Source organism: Coffea arabica, chromosome 11c (genome assembly GCF_036785885.1).
Source record: "Coffea arabica cultivar ET-39 chromosome 11c, Coffea Arabica ET-39 HiFi, whole genome shotgun sequence".
NCBI classification, from domain to species: domain Eukaryota; kingdom Viridiplantae; phylum Streptophyta; class Magnoliopsida; order Gentianales; family Rubiaceae; genus Coffea; species Coffea arabica.
In genome coordinates, this window is record NC_092330.1 from 7,066,239 (window position 1) to 7,090,457 (window position 24,219).

At 46.5% G+C, this 24,219-nt stretch overlaps 1 protein-coding gene and 1 non-coding gene across 2 annotated transcripts; one reads left to right on the plus strand and one right to left on the minus strand.

Annotated features, from left to right (window-relative positions):
• The first annotated feature begins 3,502 nt into the window (after positions 1–3,502).
• On the plus strand, positions 3,503–3,608 carry LOC113717441 (small nucleolar RNA R71). The gene has a single exon (XR_003454371.1). It is a non-coding gene; the product is annotated as a small nucleolar RNA R71 (small nucleolar RNA).
• Positions 3,609–19,944: 16,336 nt separating this feature from the next.
• On the minus strand, positions 19,945–23,391 carry LOC140016448 (uncharacterized). The gene has a single exon (XM_072069969.1). It carries the CDS (start codon positions 23,389–23,391, stop codon positions 19,945–19,947), a length of 3,447 nt encoding a protein of 1,148 aa, XP_071926070.1.
• Between the last annotated feature and the right edge of the window lie 828 nt (positions 23,392–24,219).

A 24,219-nucleotide genomic window follows, 5' to 3' on the forward strand; every position in this document is an offset into this window, starting at 1 on the left:
ATGTTTGGCATTACTCTTCAGTTTATCTCTCTTAGTCTTTGGCCAACCTGTAGGCAATTGACTCGTTACCAGGAAATTTACAATGTCGGCATGCCATGGTACGGACGAATCAATGGCTAGCAATTGTTCCTCGGGAAATGACTCTCTCAACGGCAGATCTTCCTTATTCGTGAGCAATCGGCTCAGATGATTAGCCACCGAATTCTTGGCCCCGCTCTTGTCCTTGATCTCTAAGTGCAAGATCCACCTGATGAGCCTCGATTTCGCATCCTTCTTCGCCAACAGGTACCTCAAGACTGCATGATCAGAGAAAACAATTACTTTCACACCTAATAAATAAGATCTAAATTTTTGTAGTGTGAAAACAACAGCTAGTAATTCTTTCTCCGTCGTGGAGTAATTCAGTTGAGCTCCACACAATGCTCTCGATGCGTAGTAAATCGCATGTGGCGCTTTTCCAATTCTTTGCCCTAATACGGTCCCTACGGCATAATCACTAGCATCACACATTATTTCAAATGGCAGGCTCCAATCTGGGGGTTGAATGATGTGCGACGACGTCAACGACTCCTTTAATTTATCAAAGGCTACCTTGCATTCACCAGTAAAATCAAATGGCACGTCCTTCTGCAGTAACTTGAACAGGGGGCTCCGATCTTTGAGAAATCTTTGATGAACCTTCTGTAAAATCCTGTATGGCAAAAAAAAAACGTACTTCCCATATACACACGGGGTAAGGTAGAACATAAATAAGGTCTATCTTAGCTTTATCTATCTCTCTTCCCTTAACCGACACAGCATGCCCTAAGACAATATCATGCTCGATCATAAAATGACACTTCTCCCAGTTAAGAACCAAATTTGTTTCTATGCACCTTTTCAGAATTAGAGCTAGATTATCAAGACAGTCATCAAAACTATTCCCGTATATGCTAAAATCATCCATGAACACCTCTATTATCTTTTCTACATACTCTAAGAAAATACTTACCATGCACCTTTCAAAAGTTGCTGAAGTATTGTAAAGACCGAAAGGCATCCTACGGTAAGCAAACATACCAAATGGGCAGGTGAACGTGGTCTTTTCCTGGTCCTCTAGTGCTATCGCGATTTGGAAGTACCCTGAAAAATCATCCAAGAAACAACAGTAAACACGACCAGCTAATCTTTCTATCATCTGATCAATAAAAGGGAGAGGGAAATGGTCCTTTTTCATCATAAAATTTAGCCTCCGGTAGTCAATACATTGACACCAGCCAGTAGCTTTCCTAACCAGGACCATGTCTCCCTCATGGTTCTCCTCTACAGTCACCCCCACCTTTTTTGGGACTACTTGGACAGGGCTCATCTAGGGACTATCCGAGATAGTAAAGATAATCCTCACATTGAGAAGCTTAAGTATCTCATTTTTCACAACTTCCATCATTAGAGGATTCAACCTCCGTTGTGCCTATCTTACTGGCTTCGCATCATCTTTGAATCGAATCCGGTGCATGCATAAGGATGGACTTATTCCCTTGATATCTGCTATGCTCTACTCAATTGCCTCTTTATGCTCCCTAAGGATTCGCACCAGTTTGTCCTCTTGACTTGGAGATAAATGTGCAGAGATGATTACCGGAAGTGTCTCCCGGTCTTCCAGAAATGCATACTTTAGATGCTTCGGGAGAGGTTTAAACTCTAATTCTGGCGCCTGCACAACTGAAGGAAGCAACTTTGTATGAGTTTCTAGTACAACGAGAGAAGTAAGTTCATACCTTGGAGGGATGGCTGGAAGTGAATGTAAGGCATCAACTGCATGGTGCAACTCATCTCTCAGGTCGACATCAAGAGTTACATCCAATTCTAGATGCTTGGTCAGGGCCATCTCTAGTACATCTTCACCATCCAATTCGAAGGTTTCCTATGTAATGGGCTCAAGAACATTCAAAACAAAGACTGAGTTAGACTCCTCTGGATACTTCATTGCCTCAAAAATATTAAAATTCACAGTTTCACCATCAAATTTCATTGATAAAGTACCCTCGTTCACATCTATTTTAGTCCTGGCAGTGCTAAGAAGCGGTCTACCTAACAAAATAGGTGACGGGTTAAGTGATTTCTCATTCCCCATATCCAATATGTAAAAATCCGCAGGAAAGATTAATTCATTTACCTGAACCAAGACATCCTCAACTAGCCTCTCTGGGTAGGCATTGGTGCGATTGGCTAGTTGGATTATGATGACCGTTTCTTTTAATGACCCAAGGTTCAGGGATGCATAAATGATTTTTGGCATCACATTAATTGATGCCCCTAAATCCAACATGGCTCTCCTGATTGGTGTATTTCCTATCTTACAAGGGATCATGAACATACTTGGATCCCCACATTTGGGTGGGAGTTTTCTTTGGAGTATGGCTGATACATTTTTCCCTACCGCTACTCATTCATCCCCTCCCAACTTTCTCTTATGGGTGCACAAGTCCTTGAGAAATTTCACGTACTTCGGCACTTGCTTGATTGCATCCAACAAAGGGATGTTGATCTCCTCTTTTCTGAATAAGTCCAGGATCTTTTTCTCTTTCTCCGCCTTCTTCGTCTTCTCCAACCTGCATGAAAAAGGAGGTAAATTAGATTTAATGGGAATTGATGGAGTAAGAATTACCTTAGGGTCTCCATGAATGCGTCCTTCTTTCTCAATCTCCTTTTCTATCTCCTCTTCACTCTTATCTTTCAGGTTCGTGGCCTTAGGCCCCTTCACTTCTTTACCACTTCTCAATGTTATGGCACTCACATTCTTGGGGTTTGCCTCGGGTTGCGATGGCAATTTCCCAAAAACTTGGGACTCCAAGCGATTAATCGTGGTTGCCATGTGACTTATTTGAGTCACCAGATTTTTCATTCCCGCTCTGGTTTCCTACTGGAATTGAGTGGTGCTCGTGGCCAGACTCTTGACAATATCCTCCAAAGAACTTCCCGAGTGAGATGACGAAGGTTGTGGCTTTGGTTGCCATGGTTGCTGGAATCCCGGTGGACGATTGGAGAATGAATTCTACGGCCTATTCCCATAGCTGAAATTGGAGTGGTCTCTCCACCCTGGATTGTACGTGTTTGAGTATGCATCGTATGGTCTTCGAGGCGCGGGCACGCCTCCAACCATGTTCACTTGTTCAACCCCCTCCTCCTGCAACATAGGGCGTGAGTCGGTGGGTGGCCCAAATTTGTGCAGATTCCACAGACCTTTGCTTGGTGCACGTTCCCCACAGTTAATTGTCGAACGAAGGAAGTTAGCTCCGATAACTGCTGCTGAATGGACGACGTCTCCACCTCATTAACCCTACGGGTAGGGTTACTCTCACGGAAACCAAACTGTTGAGAGTTCTCTGCCATCGATTGAATGAGTAGCCATGCTTCCCCTGGTGTCTTGTTCACAAATGCTCCTGCACTTGCAGCGTCAATGATACTCCTATCAGAACACTGGAGGCCCTCATAGAAATATTGGATCAATAGTTGTTCACTAATTTGATGTTGTGAGCATCTAGTGCACAACTTATTGAACCTCTCCCAATAGTCATATAGGGATTCTCCAGGTACTGCTTAATGCCGCATATCTCTTTTCTTAGACTTGCAGTCCGGGACACAGAGAAAAATTTTTCAAAAATTTCTTCTTAAGTTGGGCCCATGTAGTGATACTACCTGCAGGTAGGTAGTACAACCAATCCTTCGCTGTATCCTTGAGGGGAAAGGGAAAGACTTTGAGTTTAATCTGCTCCTCAGTAATTCGTGGAGGTTTCATACTGGAGCATACCACATCGAACTCTTGGATGTGTTTATGGAGTTCCTCACTCGAGAGGCCATGGAACGTTGGTAGGAGGTGAATTAATCCTGACTTCAATTCGAATGAGGTGTTTTCAGCCAAAGTTGGGAATGTGATGCATAAAGACTGCTGGGGCAATTCTGGAGCAGCCAACTCCCTTAGTGTTCTTGCATTCGCCATAGGGATGTCCTTTTGGCCTGAGTCACTTAAATTTTCGCAACTAAAATTTGTTGACTCAACCACTGGATCCAGTCGCTGAGATGCAGTGCTGGATTGCTCTTTTCTGAGCTGTCTGGTCTCTTTCCTAGTTTGGCGCGCAGTCTTCTCTACTTCTGGGTCAAAATTCAATTCACCTGTATGAGAAGAACGAGACATAAACTAGAAAAATACCAGACAAATCCAAAGAGAACAATTTAGAAAGAAACAAAATTAACCAAAACACCGCTCCCCGGCAACGGCGCTAAAAATTGACAGGTGTCGAAAATAATTACTAAAAAGTCCTAATTACCACCACAATTAATTATAAAACAAATCCAAGTACTGGAGCAGGGACTCTAAGTGTGCAATGGGTTACTTGATTTATCTTATTCCCGAAGAGTTTGCTTGATCCGATATACCAGATTTGTCTATAAAAATATTAATTTTGTGTACAATGGCAAGTAGGGTCGATTCCACAGAGAACGGGTAGGAAGTTGTTTCTTTCCAAGTCAATAGAATAAAATTGGGGGGTGATTAATGGGATGGAAATGAAAATAAAATAAACAAAATTCAAAAAATAACTCCACAAGTACAATTTACTAAAAATAGCAATTAATAAAATTCTACCCAAAGGATCAACTTTTTAGGCACGGTCCAATTAAATGATCATCGATACAAAGATATTTCATCCATTCATTACTAGGTTGGTTATAGCTATCAACAAGTTCTGATAGCCAGTTCTTCCTTATCTTTTTGGCAGCCAAGGTACGACCGTTGACTGCTTCTCTAACCAGAAAACAACCCTAAGTACGACCGTAGGAGTTTAATTATCCAGTTGCATTAAAACTAGATAAAACCCAACCCTAACCAATAAACACGCTAAGAGGGTTTATTTAAATTAGATCTTGCGTTTCGCCAACATAAAACCAATTATGGTGGTTGCCACTAGTTGTCAACTAAACGAACAATTACGGATTCAATTTAATTAACGTGGCAATTGGCTATTATATTAAATTAAATATTCGGCCGTTGATACCCAATTAATAAAATACCCATGAACAATTAATCCAGGAAACGAATGAATAGCAACAAGTTGGAAGAAATAATGAAAATTCGATTAAATCTCACAGATATTATAGACCGCGCCTTCGCGCCGACCTTTGGGTAGAGGAGAAAACTAGCCGCTCCTTATCGTATCAATTTCGCGTGATTCGATTGATATCATCCGCACAATTGCCCCAAGAATTAATTGCCAAGGAATTGGGGAAGGTGAATTAATCGAAGAAACGACAAAGAAAAACCTGGCTTCGTCTTCGTATTGGAGCCGCGAGCGTAGGAACAAAAACTAACGCGAATTGTCCAGAGCAAGAGTAAAAGCCGAAAGAGTCTTTATCATACAAAACCCAAAAAGCAATAGAAAAATCTTTCTCATTTGATTGATGGGCAAAAAGAAACTAAAGCTTAGCTAATTGATCACACGTGAATTTGGCATTTTCTAATTGCTACCCCAGAGAAAGCTGCGTCTGACACTCCAAAGCCTAAAAACTAATCTAATACATAAGATGTGTATCTAGCCCTTTCTTTTTCTTTTTCTATTTGAAGCCGCCGCCCCTGGAAGTCAGATCAGTAGCAAGTTTTTTTTCTAAGGGCTCTCATCCCCCGCATCTGGTCCACGTAGAGCCAACCTTCTAATTGCTCACTTTTGCTTTCACCAAGCCCGCGGGTCCGGCTTTTGGGTGAGCCTCCTCAGTTCTGGCGTGGGCACGCCCTGAAATGAAGGGTCTTCTGGAATTGTGCCTCAAAAGATTACTTTTAACGCCGACCACCTACAATTCACACAAATATCGAATGTGAGCAAAATCACAATTCGTAGCACAGTAATAGCCAAAATTATGATAGAATAACAGTGCAAAAAGGTGCCCAATAGCCGCTCGATCACTTTCTAACATGTTCAGAATATTATCCTTTCTATTGGGTTAAATAAACTATTTGAGTTGTAGTGACAATTTTCGTAAAGACGGAGTACGTATGTAGAATATTTGTACTAATAAGATAAGCAAAGAAGTAATAAAAAATAAAGGATAAAATGTGATAATGCTAATTTACTTTTATCGTTTTTTATTGTTATTATATAGAGTTTTTTTCCCATTAATTTACTTTTATCTGTTGTTTCTTTATTCTATTGTCAAAATTTGTCTTCTTTTCCACTATCTCGACTACATAAAAATGTTAAGTTGATAAAAGAAACATTTATTTTTATTTTTCTTATTATCAGGATTTAAGCGGAATAATAACAATAATAACCATGATGATAAGATAGATAGAGTCAACATAATGTTGTAGTGTAAAGTAGAGATAAACTTTTTATTTGTTAAAGTATTTTTTAATATCTAGTATGTATAAACTTTTAGATAGGTAGTATTGTTATTCTCTATTAGTTAGGTTAATTTACCATTACTTTACAAAAAGCAATAAAAATGGTAAATATGCCTTATTTTTTTGACGGGAGAAATAGATTTCAAATCAAAATTTAAGGGTAAAGTACTTACATTTTGGTCTAGAAGGACCATGTAAAACTATATATATATATATATATAAGTTTAAAGATCAAATAGACACTTTTGAAAGTTGAAAGTCTAAATAGAAAGATAGCAAATGTTCAAGGACCATTGGTCTCACTTAACCTTATAAAGTCATGGGGAAAAATGCAAACAAAGTAAAACTGTCCACGGACGTGTTAGGAAAAAAGAGTGAAGCTTCTCATGTGGTATAAAATATAGTAATATAAGTAATATTGTAATAATGATAAAGAATTCTGCAAAAAAAAAAATGGAAATCACAAAGGAATTGCCTGTCAAAGTTGACTTACACTTGGCTTCCACATGTGTGCTGATTTCTTAGGCATTTCCACGCGGTAATTCATTCTGAAATGTGCTGCTGAATTGGTCTTCCTAATATTGCTGAAATGCAGAGTTTATTGACTACATTTAAAAATATATATAATATAAGTGAGAGAGATTGAACTCAAGAACTCACATTTGATGCTCCCTTCTCCTGAACTATCCAATTCATCTTTCCCCTTAATTTATATAGACTAGTTAAATATGTATTCAAAACAAGGAAAATTTTCTAAACAAGACACATTTGAATACAAAACTCTATTTTTTGATTCAGGGGAAAAGTGTGTAAATGACAAAAAATTCAACAAAATTTAACGGTCAAACTTACATCTATATGGTTTGTTTGGATTGAGCATTATTTACCCAGTTTTATTTGCTTACATCATCATTACAATTTTCAATACACCTTTTTACCTTCCCAATTATCTTTTTATCTCACATACATCACATCACAAAAAGTGATACAGTAAAAATATTCCAAATAATCCCAAATAACTTACAATCCAAACAAAAAGCCTCCATTGTCAGAAGTTTTGCCATTACATTTCTTGTCACCAAAGCCTCCATTGATTCACTGTGGTCCTAAATATAGTAATTTAAGGTTTTGAGATAAATTATGTTAATGATGTCCAAATTACGGAGTTGGTGCTTTCGTCAAATTTTTGCATCATTGCATAATTTTTATATCTATAAGAGATAATGATTTTTTTAATAAAAAAAGGAGATAATGATTTTTGGTTGTTTGTTTGGGTGCTTGGTTAGGCAGCACAATTCACCAAGCTGACTATTTTTTTTTTTTGAAAAAAAACTTGTTTTACAATTTGTCATTTTGCAATATGTACCAAACAAGAGTCATTCTTTTGATGCTGTAGAAAGTGAAATATATTATTGTAAACGAAAAACTAAAAGTGAAGTTCTAATGTTGACATACATAGCTTTTTCTAATGAATCATAAGATGTCTTAATTCTTCAAGACTGAAAACTTGCAAACTCAAATTAACTTGATTCTTCCCAATTGCTCTCTGTTACTTGTAAGCTGGTTGAGTTCAACTAAAACTTGGTTTATTTTGAAGGCAATTGGTTCATTTTAGGTTTTATGCTCTTATTTGTAGGTCACACGGAATTTTTTTCAAGGATCTAGGGGAATATTTTGGAGAATGCAAGTTATTTTTCAATGGTAAATATGATTTTCAATGATTTATTGTGTTTTGTTCCGCCATATGAAAGTTGCAAATTGGCATGCAGAACAAAGGAGCTGTTTCTTTCACTTGTTAATTTGTTTGGCTTTGATGGAAGAAATGCTGTTCTTATTGAGATAACATTTGCCTTCAAATGTTTCTAATTTTTCAGCTGATGCTAAGATCTTTCTGGATGAAAAGGTGTCATGGGAAGTAGTTGGCTTCAAATTGTTTTTCATTAATCCTTTGCTGAACGAAATTTACAACTCAAATGGTAGGTAAACCCAGTAAAGACCAAAAAAAAATTTCTTTTTTATTATAAAGGAAATTTTACTTGCTTTATCCTTAGTTTTTCCCTTGCTTGCTATACGAGGCAACAGGCAGCATGAAAAATGACTAAATATAGAAAAGTGTTGATATCATATGATTTCATTCATCAATTGATTCAGTTGTATATTTACCCATCAAAATATTAACAAGATGACAACAATTACAATAATGTCTGTTCTCCAAATACTCTGATATATAAAGTTAATATAAATCAAGTCAGACTCCTCAAAAATTAAAGGTAAATTCAGAAAGTCTTTCAAACCAGTGTTCATAGTATGACAAAAGCAATAAAACATAAAATCATCAAGTTGCTATAAGAGGTCCACTTTCTCTTTCCAGACAGCCAACTGAAACAAATATTGGTATATTAGAGGTACATTTGATAAAACTGAAATCTAAAAACTAAAATTTGAAATCTGAAATTTGAAATACGTAATCTAAATTCATTAAATTATTAAATTGTTAAGTATTAAATCTAATATATTTGGATGTCTATCACATTCAGTAATAAATGAATAGCTTATCACTTAATTATGGGAGCAAGTTTTGTCTAGAAAATTAAGTGCCGTTTAATTAATTCAAATATTCAATTTTTTATTATTAATGTGACAGCCTCACCTCCCCCTAAGGCGAACCAGAGAGTTCGGCGGGTCACCTGCCCAACTCTCGTCGGGACTTACTCACTCACTAACGTCCTCAATTAAATTACAAGATAAATCTCAAATATACATCAATTATCCAAGAATTACATATCAAAAGCGAAGCGTCCACGCTTCCGCTGCGCCACTCTAATCCTTGATACCAACTATGATACAGGAGGAATTCCAAAACTAAACTATACAAAATATAGGCCATCCAGTCGCATGAATAAGTATTACAAGCTCTTCCTTCGCCACGAGCCCTGTGGAGGGGAATAAAATAGTTTTTGGGGTGAGCTAGAAACTCAGTGAGTAATCATTAAAATCAGTAAGCAAATATATTTCACAATAATGTGTTTCGATGATGTCATGATTCAGGTATCAAATGCACGTATTTTTGCTCTCGTGAGCCAGTGAAATCATTGAAACTAAACACCCAACGCTCAAATAGATCACAAAACCATAAACAATAAGGGGGAGCAGCATCGGTGCCCCAGACCATATCACAAACTCACGAAAGTGGTGGAGACGTTGGTGTCCAGCACAAGATTCCTCAAGAACTCATTAAAGCCAAACCATGTCAAAAACTCGTATGCCGGCACACAGGAGATGCAACCAAAGAAACAATGCAAGAAACATTTCAAAAGTAACTTTGGAAACAGTTTAAGGTCACTCACCTCTACGGCTTAGGAATCATCCATCATATCTCATTATCTTGTCCAAATCGAAGCCCTAACTCACAAATTCAAAGCAATTATATACACTCAAGGTTCAGACAGCATTTCCCCTTAAATGCTTCATTTGTCCAACCTACAATAACAACACCAATACCAACCCAATCAACCACAATTACACATACAGTTCGTAAATGATAAAACATATCCAATTAGGCCACAAAACCCTCTTTAATCAAACCAATTAGACGCTTAAAGCCAACCATTAGAAAACCCCCAAATTGAAACCCTAGAAACCAGAAATTCACCCACAAGCGTAAATTTTCCGCTTAACACCTTTCGGGACAATATCCATAATTGAAGCTACCCTTATTGGATTGAAATGAATCTTATGGTGTTTCAAAGCCAAGACATAAACCTACATTTCTTATGAAGACCTCCAAAGCCAAATCATGCATTTTCATGGTCAAAAATGGAAAACTACACGAAAATAAAAATCTGGGCGCGAAACAGGGTTCATGTACAGTCAGGGGTATTTCGGACTTTTCACAAGCTACAGCACTCGGATCAAGCTGAAATTTTACAGGCAGCTAGTTAACACCATTTTATACAACTTTTATGTTTTAACCTAAGCCTGATTCAGCTTCCATCATGGCCGAATAACACTGGTCAGAACAAGGCAGAATTGAAATCTTACAACTGAAATTTAACATGACTCTAGCTCAATCCATGAAATCTTCCACAAAACAACATCTAAAACAACTATAAGCCACTAATCACCAATTAATTGAAGTAAAGAGGAAGTTCTTGGCAAAATACCTTGGAAACTCAAGACAAAATGGTAGTTTAGACTTTCCTCCTCCAAAACAACTCCACCAAAACCTTTAAGCTTCCTAGTTGAACATTTGTATGGTGTAGTTTGTGATTTGGGTGGTTGAAACTCAAGATTTGAGCAAGAATTGAGGCTAGAAAATGAAGAAATTTCCTCTCATGTTTTGCTCCTCAAATGGGTCGGCCAAGACCAAGAAAAATGAAAGAAAATTGGGTCAAAAATTGGTTTTTAGTAAAGGTGAAAGTTAGGTCAAAGTCCAAGAGTGAATTGGAAGGTAACACTTGTCACCTTTTGGTTTAAAACTTATCTTTTTATCTCTCCAATGATAATCCATATAAGTAACATCTAATTATCTCTTAGCATCTTGTAAAATAATATCACTTAGTACAAAACTCCAACAAGTTATCAAAAATATATTACATTTACCGCACTAGCGGGTTCCACGTTCGTAATACTCTTCAAAATTAACATGGACTAACTTGTACCAAGAAAATGATTTGAAAACTATATTTACTTAAAAAAAATATATACGAAATTAATATATTGAAGAAAGGCATAAAATTATAAACAAGAAACAAAATAATGTCTCAAAAATATACAAAAATTTTCGGTTCTCACACTCATCTGTCGGGGCGTCACAATTAAACAGTCTGAATATATTAAGATATGAATTCATTAAATTTAAGTGCTGAATTGGCTTATCAAACTGGGCCTAGTTCTGTTAGTAACTGTCCAAGTTGTGGCCTACAGAACCAAATTTTGGCGATCAATCAAAGAACTAAAAAGCATTTGGAATTGACACTTAGCAAGTACACACACTATCTTCTTCTTCCTCAATTTTTTTTTCTATACAACAAAGTTTGGTGATTAATCTGCCTTTATTGCATTTCGTAAATTTCCTCTATTCAGGACACATTGATTCCTTTTGACAGATTTACTTGTAACTAACAGGATCAAAATCTTGAAGAAGTTGTACTTGTGTGAAAGCAGAACAAAAAGTGCATAATTTCAATACTTGGACCTATGAAGTGATGATTCAAGAGCAAAATAATCATGATTTGAGTGTTGACTACAAATCTCAAATAGTGGAGGGATACTAAATCGGTAATAGAGAAAGTATTTAAAACCTAATACTTCAACTCATGAAAGAAGAATACATTTACTCAGATCTAAACCGAATAGCATGCTAAAGTTTTACCAGAATAGCATGTCGGAACGATCAAACAAGGGCCTTCAGCTCACTTCCCGTGTCAAGTTGTTCCTCTTGGAAGCCGTCTCACAGACTCTTCTACAGAGCAGATTAGCAGAGTTAAAATGAGTATTATACTTTTACAAAGCAGATTAGCAGAACTAAAATGATACAAGACTTAAACCTATGAAATTATGAATGAAGGGTAGTATCATAATCATGATTTGAGTGGTGATGAGAAGTCCAACAAAGCATGGGATCAAAAAAATTGGTATCGAGAAACTACAAACTTCCTGCAAAAGATTGAATATACTCACCTACATATAGAATAACATGCCAAAGTTCTACCATAAATTTCAGAGGTGATCAAAAATCCGTGTCCGAAAATTCAACAAGGACCTTCAGCTCATTCCCCATGTCTTCTAGCTCCTCCTGAAGCCGTCTCACAGACTCTGCAAGAGAGCTAGTGTACATTTGCACCTCAATCATCTCCAGAGTAGAGCTATCCCCAAAACCAGAGGGGACCTCCTTGAGCTGCCTGCAACTTTGCAAAATTAGGTGCTGAAGCTGCGGCAGGTGATCACTACAGGCTTTCCATTCAGAAAGGTTTAGACTGTCTAGCTTCAAAAATTTAAGTTTAAGGAATTCTCCTTCTTTCATCTCCCACACTTTGCCCTCAAAGGCCTTAGACAGTAATTTGAGAACCTCAAGGTTGGGTAATCTCCCAATGTCCGAAATACAATCCCATGGCAAGCGAAACTTTGACAGAGTTAACTTCCTGAGATTCAATGGGAAGTCAAACTTACAAGGAAGACCAATGCGGCCTGAGTAGAGTATGTTGAGGGACTCAAGCTCGGTTAGAAAATTCATAATTGGAAACTGATTGTACTTTCCAGTATCATCCCGTAATTCTGAAAACACGCACCTCAGTTTCCGAAGTTTGACCAATCTCCTCATGATATTCTCTATACCTATACCATAAATGAGATATGGATAGGAAAGACTGACCAAATTAAGTACTTTGGAGAAAATTGTGCTTTCGCCATCTTGCAGGGTGATGGTAGCATAATTTTTTACATGGAGATGTCTCAATTTTTCCATGCTCCATATAGCATAAGGTAGTAATATTCTACCTTTCAACCCCTTCACAAGCAAGGTTTCAAGATTCTGAAGGTGGGTTATTGATGCTGGAATACTATCTATATCGCCACAAAGAGCTAAAAATCTCAGACCAACCAACACTAGTATTCCAGTGGGGAAAGAATACCCCATATTGATGCATTCCAAATCCAGTACTCTGAGAAGTTTAAAGTTCTCAAAAATGAAGGAGATGTCATAGGGACATCTTGGATACGAATCACTGGTGGCAGAGTACAGCAGAGAGCGGACATATGGCCCAGAAGGTCTTGACATGATAAAATGATTTCTTCTTGAACGAATAGACAGCCGACGTTTTTTGTATTTGGTAGAAATTTTGGAATAAATGCAATAGGGATCAACACCATGGTCTATGTCCTCGTGAGAAGAATCAAAAAGTTCATCATACCCATTTTGAAACTGCAAAAGGTTTTCTTCTTCACACTTTCGGATGCATAAGGTACGCATCATGTCAGGGACGTGACATGTTTTCATTCCTCCATGTGATCTTCTTTTTGAAGGCATTACTAGACTTCTTTCAGTCAGATCCCTCAAGTACCCCTCTGCAATATCTTCTATGCTTTCTACACTTGTATCTGTTATAAATCCTTCTGCCCTCTGAAGAAGCGCAGAGCTTCCCCGAGGAGAGCTGACCTGATCAGCTCGGGGTGTCGATGGGAGGGCTGATCCAAGACCTGCAAAACAGAGAAGATGAGCCAAGAGAGGGGGCCCGAGGGTTGTCCCCGAGGGCGCTCCGACGGCCAAGTTAGTTTTCCGGTGAGTAAGGTCCACGGGAAGTAGCAACTGTCCAAAGTAAATTGTCAATAGTGAGCGTACCTTGTACAGTGGATGTGTGTTACTATTTGTACCTGCAAGGGAGTCCGACCTCCGCACGACGCGGGACTTGCCCAGTATAGATAGCATCCCGCACTCAGGGGGATTACTCCCGACCTCCTCGGGACGGACCCTCGCCTCCCATGGGAGCCCTAGCCGGTGCGGCCCAGGGCTGCTGCCAGGAGTTTGGGGGCCAAGGCCCAGCTCGGTTCCTCCTGGGCTGCCGCGTGTCCGGGCCCAGAACGGGGCCTCTGCACTAGCCCCCTAGATTAGGTAGGACTGTCAGGCAGACCTAATCTATCTCCGCCACGTGGGAGGCCAGAACCGCGCACTACCCTGCCGAGGTCACTTCTGGTACAGTGCTGTCACAGGGACGCTGCTCCCACGTCCTTTCAGCTGTCCCGCCTCTTCGGTTTTCGTGCCCGCATTAAATGCGTTCACATGGGGGTCGGTTCAAATTCATGCAACCGTTTTCCCTCCACTCTTCCCCCTATAAATAGGGGATGCCAAATACTCACCTGTCCCATTTGCCATTTCCGCCCCTTCTTGTGCATTTCAAGTTATCACTCTTCCTGTGCACCCACATTTCCATTTTCCAGCAACCTCCGGCGTCCTGTGCCAAGATTCCGGCGAGCCTTCAGTCCTTCTTCTGCCGTCATCAGTAAGTCCTTTTTGCGATTCATCTTCCCTCTTTGCGGTGTCTCTTTTGCCCTCTGCTACCTCCCACTTTTTATGTCGGAGCATTCCTCCTCCTCTGTTGCCGTAGTATCAATCCGCCGCCGAGCTCCCCGAATCATCGTTCTTTCCTCGCCTTCACCCTCATCTTCGTCACCATCTTCTCCTCCTCCCCCTTCCCCTTCTTCTGCTTCTAATCCCAGCTTCCACACCTCAGATCTACTTGAGCCTACCGATACCATGAGTTCTCCGTCTGCCCACTCCCCTTCGGCGCAAGCCCTTGAGGAGGCAGCCGAGCTCGACGCGCTCATCGCGCGGCAGGCTACCTCCACTCCCTCCCCCAAATCCCCCCATGATTCCCCTGGCGGAGCCCAGGAGGGTGCCGGGGAGGATAGGGGCTCATCGGGTGGGTCCCCTGCTCCCGAGCAGGGGAACGATTCTAAATTCTCCTATGGTTATCCCGACCTGCAGGAGGCCACCCTCTCTCCCCAGGATCTGGCCGAGCTGGCTAGGTCGTACTCCATCCCTCCAGCCTACGAGTCGAGGTTGGCCGGGCCCGACGACCGGGCCTGCCGGCCTCCCCCTGGCTTCGTAGCCATCTATAGGGAGCAGCTCATCGCAGGGCTCCGTCTCCCCATCCATCCAGCTCTAACCGAGATTCTGAACCACTGGGGGCTCAGAATCACACAGCTCCATCCCACCTCTATCAGGATCATCACCGGATTCCTGATCTACTGCCTTCTCTGCGACATCCCCTACTCTCTCTCCCTCTTCCGAGCTGCCTTCATTCTTAAGGCCGCCCTCCCGGGGTGGTACTACTTCTCCCGTCGTGGCCCCCAGACCAAGGGGGGAAAAGGGGCCCAGGAGTTGTTCTACGGGCTCCCCTCGTCCGTGAAGGACTGGAAGGAGGACTTCTTCTTTGTCAGGTCCACACACTTTCCCCCCAATGTGTGGAAGGTTGGGGGAGTCAAGGCCGACCCCTACCCGGAGGACCTGGACTACGAGACCCTCGGCCAGCTGTTGGGTTCCAAGGTGAAGCTCGATGTCACCAAGATCTCCACTGAGCAGATCTCCGCAGCCGGGCTGATGGGGACGGTGTCCGGATCCTCTGGGGAGGTGGCTACCCCCCAGCCCAAACTCGACACCTGTAACGCTGGCCTTGCCCCTGTCGCATTTGTAGTATAGGGTTTTCCTTTTTAACCCTTAACTGTCTTGCGTTTGGCTGATCTGGTGGTGTTCATTGCAGTGAGGAAGCTCTCCCAGCTGCTGGGCGCACCCCTCGAGGAGGTCACTCCCGACCCCCAGCCCGGAGCTGCTCGGGGGGACCCAGGTAGGGCTTCCACCCCGGGGGGCGGCTCAGCCCCCCAGAAGGAGACATCACAACCATCCCCCTCCAAGCAGGCCGCCAGCAAAAAGAAGGCGGCCGGACAGAAGAGGGGCAGAGGGGACGAGCCCTCCCAGGCTGGGCAGAAGAGGCTCGCCCTGGTCTCTGCACAGCCTCCTCCTCTTGCGCGGGTCTCCGGGGGACCAGTCCACCTGGGAGTGGGCTCTGCCGAGGAGCAGGTCCAGGAATCGACTCCCCCGAGCTTGTGGCACTTCCGCCACATAGCTCCCCTGAAGCCAGGCCAAGCCCCCACGATGCATGATCCCCGCCACTTCTGTCCGTCCTGGAAACTCTCCATCAACGACCGAGCCCAGTTCCCCGAGGTGGCTCGCGAGCTGATGGTGGGCTCGGTCCTTCCTAGGGATAGGAAGTGGATGGAGCTGGCCAGCCCCTCCGAGCTCTTGGACGCGTACTACACCGCCCAGGCCCAAGTAAGTATCACCCATTGGTTAATTTCACCCCCGTGTCTGGGTTGAGTGATGTGGCATGCTGATCTGCTTTCTCTCTTTTCCAGTCCAACGCTGCTGGTGCCGCCCTGGCTACCCGCTTCTCCGAGCTGTCTCCCGACCTAGAGAAGTTGCGGAAGAAGAACCTGGAGGCGGAGAGAAAGCTTTCCCAGGCCCTCCAGGAGGCCAGCTCCCTTAAGGCCAAATTAGACAAGGCCGAGAAGGAGATGGACGCCGCCCAGGTCCAGCTCGCCTCCACCAGGTCGGAGCTCGACCAGGAGAGGGCTGGTGTGGCCAGGCTGAAGGAGGAGCATGCCATAGAGCTCTCCGGCACCGTCAGCCGAGAGCGGAAGAAGGCTGTTCGGGAGTTCATCTCCTCCGATCAGTTCGAGGTGGACATCGCCCTCGTCAACCAGCCCATCCTCCAGGTTGGCTCTACGCGGGCCCTGACCCAGGTGCAGGGCCTCAACCTACCCGGCTTCAACGTGGCGGACTTCAAGGACTACGACCCCGCGGCCGAGGATAGGCTGGACTGGCTCTTTGATGGGTACCGAAAGGGGCATGCCCTGAAGAGCCTGGTCCGCCGAACCGACGTAGGAGCAGACCCAGAGGAGGTTCCCCTGGAGGAGGACGGGTCTCCAGGCAGAGCTGCCGGGAAAGAGCCGGTGGCCTAGGGCGGTAGCCACTCCAGAAACCCTTTCTGTCTTTTTGTAAGGATGTGACCATGCTCCAGTTGAAAATGCTCTTGGAGGTCCATCCAGGACGGAAGGGGTTTCCTGCTTCCGGGTTCCTGAATAGCCTTCACCATACGCCTCTCAACATGCTTAAGATGTACTTTCAGCTTCCACCCCGGTCAGGCCGCCAGCAGGTAGAACAGACATCGAAGGGGATTACCAGCTCGGAAATTTTACGGTAGATAGGCAGGGCGCTTTGTAATAGATAGGCAGCTTGGAAGCTTTGTAATAGATAGGCAGCTCGGAAGCTTTGTAATAGATAGGCTTGCAATGTATACACAAGATTTCGAAGAGTTATTTTCTTCTTTCCTTGCCCACCCGCAATGCTATGTGCCGACCTCCGGGGACGAACACCTCACACCTCACCCCTTGGGGCTGAGTGCTTTAAATATTAAGCGCGTCCTTGCCGACCTCCTAGGTCGAACAATTCGCACTTCCGACCGAGTACTTTAAGCATTAAGTGCGTTCTTGCCGACCTCCTGGGTCGAACACTTCACCCTTCATTAAGCGCGTTCGTGCCGACCTCCTGGGTCGAACACTTCACACTTCAGAATATTTTAAGCATTAAGTGCGTTCGTGCCGACCTCCTGGGTCGAACACTTCACACTTCAGAATATTTTAAGCATTAAGTGCGTTCTTGCCGACCTCCTGGGTCGAACCCTTCACACTTCATTAAGCGCGTTCGTGCCGACCTCTTGGGTCGAACACTTCACACCGACCTCTTGGGTCGAACCCTTCACACTTCATTAAGCGCGTTCGTGCCGACCTCCTGGGTCGAACACTTCACACTTCACACTACCCCTAGCCCCCCACTAGGACGTTGAGCGAGGGAATGCTGAATGTGCTAGTGTAAGGTGCAGGTTTGAAAATTGTAAAATGAAACAAGGACAAGTGAAAATTAAAATGAGCTGTGATTGAATGGGAAAACAAGAACTCGGATTCCAGAGAACAGGCCACTGATCACCCTGGTTTAACCTACGCTACAAACAACCGCAAATTGGAGAAGTGCCAAGTCCGAGGTACTTCAGATCCATCCATCTTAGCTAGCTTGCAATAGCCAGCTCGGCTCGCCTCAAGGACCTTGTAGGGGCCCTCCCAATTTGGGTCGAGCTTGTTGGAGCCGTGCACTCGGCTTATCGAGTTCTTCCTGAGGACGAGGTCTCCCGGCTGGTACTGTATAGTCTTTACTTTGGCGTTGTGATAGCGAGCGAGCTGGCTTTTATACTTAGCCATTCGAATAGCCGCTTCCTCCCGCCTGACTTCGAGCATGTCCAAGTTGCACCTAAGCTCTTCCTCGTTGGACGTTGCCACGAAGTTCTGTGTTCTGGGTGAGGGAAGACCAACCTCCGCGGGCACCACCGCCTCTACTCCATAAGTTAGGGAGAACGGGGTCTCGTGAGTAGCCGTCCTGGGCGTAGTGCGGTAAGCCCAGAGGACACTGGGGAGCTCATCCAGCCAGCTTGATTGGGCGGACTCCAGTCTAGTCTTCAACCCTTGCAGGACAGTTCGGTTAGCGTTCTCCACCTGGCCATTGGCCTGGGGGTGACCAACCGACGTGAAGTGCTGGTTGATTCCGAGCTCGGCGCACCAGCTCCGGAAAGGGTTCTCAGCAAACTGGCGGCCGTTGTCAGATATCAGGACATGCGGAATCCCAAACCGGCAAACTATGCTCTTCCAAAAGAATTTCTGGATCGCCTTCCCCGAGATAGAAACCAGGGGCTCCGCTTCCACCCACTTTGTGAAGTAGTCTATGGCTACCACGAGGTGCTCATATCTTCCCGGGGCTCGTGGAAAGGGACCCAAGAGGTCTATCCCCCATTGAGCGAAGGGCCAAAGACTGTGGATGGGGACCATCTCCCGAGCTGGCTGATGGCGCAGCGAAGCGTGCACCTGGCAGGCTCGGCATTTTTGGACCAGATCCGCTGCGTCTCGGAAGACGGAGGGCAATAGTAGCCCAAAAGGAGGCACTTCTTAGCCAGCACTCGGGACCCCACATGGGCCGCACATATTCCTTCATGGACTTCGCGCAGGACATAATCACCTTCTTCGGGCGTTACGCACTTTAGCCAGGGGGACATGTACGACCTCCTGTAGAGGGTTCCCCCGGCGTAGGCGTACTTGGCAGCTCGGAGCTGGATGCGTCGGGCCTCGGCTTTGTTTTCGGGGAGGTCACCCGAGCTGAGGAAGTCAACGAGGGGCGTCATCCAGGTGGCCGAGCTGTCTACAGCCAGGACCCGGACCTGATCGATACTCTTCTGCTTTAGCACCTCCACCAATACCTCTTTGCTCAGGTGGGCAAATGAGGAGGATGCCAACTTTGAGAGGGCGTCTGCTCGCTTGTTCTGGGACCTTGGCACCCGCTTGATTTCGAACGTTTCGAACAAGGCTACGGCCTCTCGTACTTTGGCCAGGTACCTTTTCATAACCTCGTCCTTGGCTTCGTACTCCCCAAGGACTTGAAGGACGACGAGCTGTGAGTCGCTCCTGACCTGGATCGCGGTTATTCCCATCTGGTGGGCTATCCGCAGTCCTGTGAGCAGGGCCTCGTACTCGGCCTCGTTGTTGGACGCGGGGAAGTCCAATCGGAGGGCGTAGGTCAGCTCTTCCCCGGTAGGTGAAATAAGTAACAGACCTGCCCCGCTTCCTTCCTTGCTGGAGGCCCCGTCTACGAACAACACCCAGGGCTCCTTCTGCAGCAGCTCCTCGTGCAGGGGGCTTAGCTCGGTTAAGCTCAAGCTAGCCCCCTCAGCAAGGAAATCTGCCAAGGCCTGGGCCTTGATGGCTTTGCGGGGCTGATAGCCGATGTCGTGCTCGGCTAGCTCGACAGCCCATTTGGTCATTCTGCCCGAGACCTCTGGCTTGGTGAGTATCTGACGCAAGGGCTGGTCAGTCAGGACTACAACGCTGTGAGCTTGGAAATAGGGGCGGAGTTTGCGAGCAGCGTGTACCAGGGCCAGGACCAGTTTCTCGGCCGGCGTGTATCGCGTCTCTGGCCCCTAGAGAGCTCGGCTGACGTAGTACACCGGCCTCTGAGCCCCCCCGTCCTCCCGCACCAAGACCGCACTGACGGACTCGTTGCAGGCGGATAGGTATAGGAATAGGGTCTCTCCCGGCTCTGGGGCTGTCAGAGACGGTAGCTCGGCCAAGTAAATTTTTAGGTCGATGAAGGCCTTCTGGCACTCCTCAGTCCAGTGGAAGTCCTTCGGCGCTTTCAGTACTCGAAAGAAGGGCAGCCCCCGGACCGCGGAGCGCGAGAGAAACCTATTCAGGGCGGCCATCCTTCCTGTTAGCCTTTGGACCTCGTTCACGCTCCTCGGAGGGGCCATGTCCATGATGACCTGGAGTTTATCCGAATTGGCCCGGATTCCGTCTCGGGACACCAGGAAACCGAGAAACCTTCCCGATCTGACCCCAAAAGTGCACTTCTTCGAATTTAGGCGCATCCGGCTCTTCAGTAGGATGTCCAGGACCTCCCGCAGGTCGGGTATGAGGCGCTGGTCAGTTCGACTTTTGACGATCATGTCGTCCACATAAACCTCCATGCTCCTGTCGACCTGGTTTTGGAATAACTTGTTCACCAGGCGCTGGTAAGTTGCTCCCGCGTTCTTCAATCCGAAGGGCATGGTCCTGTAGCAGTAGGTTCCCTCCTCGGTGATGAAAGAGGTCTTGTCCCGGTCCTCCTTGGCCATCTCTATCTGGTGATATCCCTTAAAGGCATCCAGAAAGCATAAAACGTCAAAGCCCACAGTAGAATCTACTAACCTGTCAATTCGAGGTAGGGGAAAGCAGTCCTTTGGGCAGGCTTTGTTAAGCTCTGTGAAGTCCACACACATCCTCCAGGTCAGGTCCTCGTTCTTGACCAGGACGGGGTTAGCCAGCCAGGTCGGGTAGTAGACCTCCAGGATGATGTTGGACTCCAACAACTTGCCGACCTCCGCCCTGATCACCTCATTTCTCTCGGGGGCGAAACTCCTTTTCTTTTGCTTTACTGGCTTGAAGTGAGGGTCCACGTCGAGGTGATGGACGGCCAGGTCCGTAGGGATCCCGGGCATGTCATCCACCGTCCACGCGAACACCTGGGAGTACTCCCTCAATAAGGCCTTCAAGCCTTCCTTCTCGTCCGTTGGCAGCAATGCCCCGATGCGGATGACCTGGTCGGGACGTTCCTTCCTCAAGGGGAACTCCTCAATCTTATCCTGGGTGCCCAGCTGTTGGGTCTCATCACCTGGGATGTAGGGCTCCAGACAGGTTGTCTGGGCGACCACCTTCTCCTGCCCCCGGAGAGTGGCCAGGTAGCAAGCCCTGGCTACCTCTGGGTCGCCGTGCATCTCGGCTATCCCCCCGGGAGTGGGGAACTTGACGCTGAGGTGAAAGGTGGAGGGAATAGCCCGGAGGGCGTTCAATGCAGGTCTCCCCAGTAACACATTGTACGGGGACGACTGCTTGACCACCACGAATTTAACGGGAACGGTCCGGCACTTGGGAGCCTGACCTACTGTGACCATCAGGGTGATCATCCCTTCCGAGCTGATGGGTGGTCCGGTGAAGCCCACCAAAGGCGTCCGGACCGGGGTCAGCTGGTCATCCCTTAATCCGAGGTCCTTGAACACGCGATAGAACATGATGTCAACTGCGCTACCCTGGTCGACATACACCTTCTTCACCCGGTAGTTATTGGTGACAATGTCTATCACAATAGCTTCATGGTTCCCGGAAGCCAAGGGAACCGCATCCCTGGGTCCGAAGGTAATCTCCTCGTCCATGCGCAGACGCTTCAAGGAGTCGTCCCCTTCGGGGGGTGGCCGCTTATTCTTCCGGGCTGCGTGACTGTCCCCCCCCGTGGGACCTCCCGCAATGGTGTTTATCACTCCCGCCAGGTTCTGGGTATCCTGGTCGGGAGAGTGGTTCCGAGGAGCCTCCCGCCGCTCTGGACGGTCGCGACGCTGTCCCTCACGCCTATCCCCGTAATGGTTGCGCCCGAACTCCTGACCTGGTCGGCGCACGAACCGACCTAGAAAGCCACGTTGGATCAGATCCTCAATCTCCTTACGCAGGGCCCAGCACCCCTCCGTGTCGTGTCCGACGTCACGGTGAAAGGCGCAATATCGGTCCTGGTTCCTTTTGTTCCGGGGCGTCCCCATCTTGGGCGGCCGATCTCCCAGCCCTTCCGCCTCCATGACGGCCAAGATCTGGGCTCTGGGCCGTGTTAGAGGGGTGTAGGTCTTCTCCGAGAGTGGTGGCAGAGCAGGGGTCTTCTCCTTCGAGAGCCGATCAAAGACATTTTTCTTGGCCGGGGCCTCCTTGCCCTCCAGGGGGTTGGTCCGGCCTTTTCGATCTCCGATCTCCCGATCTGACTCTTTCTTTAGGCGACCCGCCTCCTCCGCGTTGGCAGCCTCGTGAGCCCTGCGTAGGAGCTCTTCCAGGTTTACGGGAGGCTTCTTGGCCAGATCGTAGAAAACCTCCTCCACCCTGAGCCCGTTTGTGAAGGCGGCCATCACCACTTTTTCGTCCTTGTCCCTGACCTGCAAGCTCTCCGCATTGAAGCGGGTCATGAAATTCCTCAGCGACTCGTCGGGCCTTTGCCTGATGGACATCAGGTGGGTTGCGTTCCTCGCGTAAACCTTCGAGGAGACGAACTGGGCTGCAAACTGCCGGGCCAGCTCGGGAAAGCTCCGTATAGATCCCGGTTTCAGTCCCTGGAACCAGAGCCGCGCCTTCCCCTTAAGGAACATAGGGAAGGTCTTGCAGCGAACCTCATCCGCGGCGGTTTGCAGGCGCATATGCGTCAGGAATACCGAGAGGTGGTCTTCCGGGTCTGTAGAGGCATCGTACATCTCGATGCTCGGAATCTTGAACCTCCGGGGTAGGGGGTAGTCCTCTATCTCCCGGGTAAAGGGCGAGGTTGCATAGTTGTCTTCGTACGGCCGGGGCCTCAAGATCTGCTCGAGTTCATCCCGAGCAGGGTCCAGATGATCGCGGGGCCGGCTTTTGACAGACCGAGCAGGGGAACGCTCGAACCCATTCCGTGTGGGCTTCCTCGGAGAGGGGTCTCTGGGTTGGCTCCTCGCGGATCTGTCGCGGGAATATCTCTCGCTGTCCCCGACCACCGAGGCTCGGGGGCGGGGAGGAGTCCGGGGTCGCTTCCTCCTAGGGGGCTGGTCTCGCGACTCATCCTCCGAAGGATCAGGGGGTAACTTCTTCTCCTTCCCCTTGGCCTTGGAGGTCTGTGCACCCCCAGCCCCCTCTCCTTCCTTCGCCTGCCGAATTATATCCTCCAGCATGGGGAGATTCTCTGTCACAAACTGGAAGATCTGCTGCCTCCGTTCCCCTGAAAGGGCTGAGCCACCGGCGCCCTGGGATGCCCCAGCCTCTTTCCGCTGGGACCCCTCACCGCCCCCAGGGCCGGTGCTCTCTGCCGTACGCTTGGATCGCGTCCGGGCCATCAACACAATCTTACTTATCTTACGGTTCCCACAGACGGCGCCAACTGAAGAAGCGCAGAGCTTCCCTGAGGAGAGCTGACCTGATCAGCTCGGGGTGTCGATGGGAGGGCTGATCCAAGACCTGCAAAACAGAGAAGATGAGCCAAGAGAGGGGGCCCGAGGGTTGTCCCCGAGGGCGCTCCGACGGCCAAGTTAGTTTTCCGGTGAGTAAGGTCCACGGAAAGTAGCAACTGTCCAGAGTAAATTGTCAATAGTGAGCGTACCTTGTACAGTGGATGTGTGTTACTATTTGTACCTGCAAGGGAGTCCGACCTCCGCATGACGCGGGACTTGCCCAGTATAGATAGCATCCCGCACTCAGGGGGATTACTCCCGACCTCCTCGGGACGGACCCTCGCCTCCCCTGGGAGCCCTAGCCGGTGCGGCCCAGGGCTGCTGCCAGGAGTCTGGGGGCCAAGGCCCAACTCGGTTCCTCCTGGGCTGCCGCGTGTCCGGGCCCAGAACGGGGCCTCTGCACCCTCCATAACCATGTCAATTTCCTAACTGGAATGTCTTTGTCCTCCAAAAATATTGCGGTATAAAGGAAGCAAGGTTTCAAATAGTTGGGTAAATACCTGTAACTTAACTCTAAGATGTCCATGCACCTCATTTCAGGATCATCGGCAATCTGTGAGCGTATACTTTTTGAAACCTGTTTCCATCTGTCCGAAATCATGTCTGTCCTTCTGAGGAGACCAGCTATTGTAACAATTGCAAGAGGGAGTCCTTTACAACTTGCTGCAATTTGCTTTCCAGCTTCCATCAGTTCATTGGGGCACTTTTTAGTGT

Bases quoted from the DNA above. Each gene is read 5' to 3' on its own strand.
- LOC140016448 (XM_072069969.1), bottom strand. From the start codon at position 23,391: ATGGCCCGGACGCGATCCAAGCGTACGGCAGAGAGCACCGGCCCTGGG.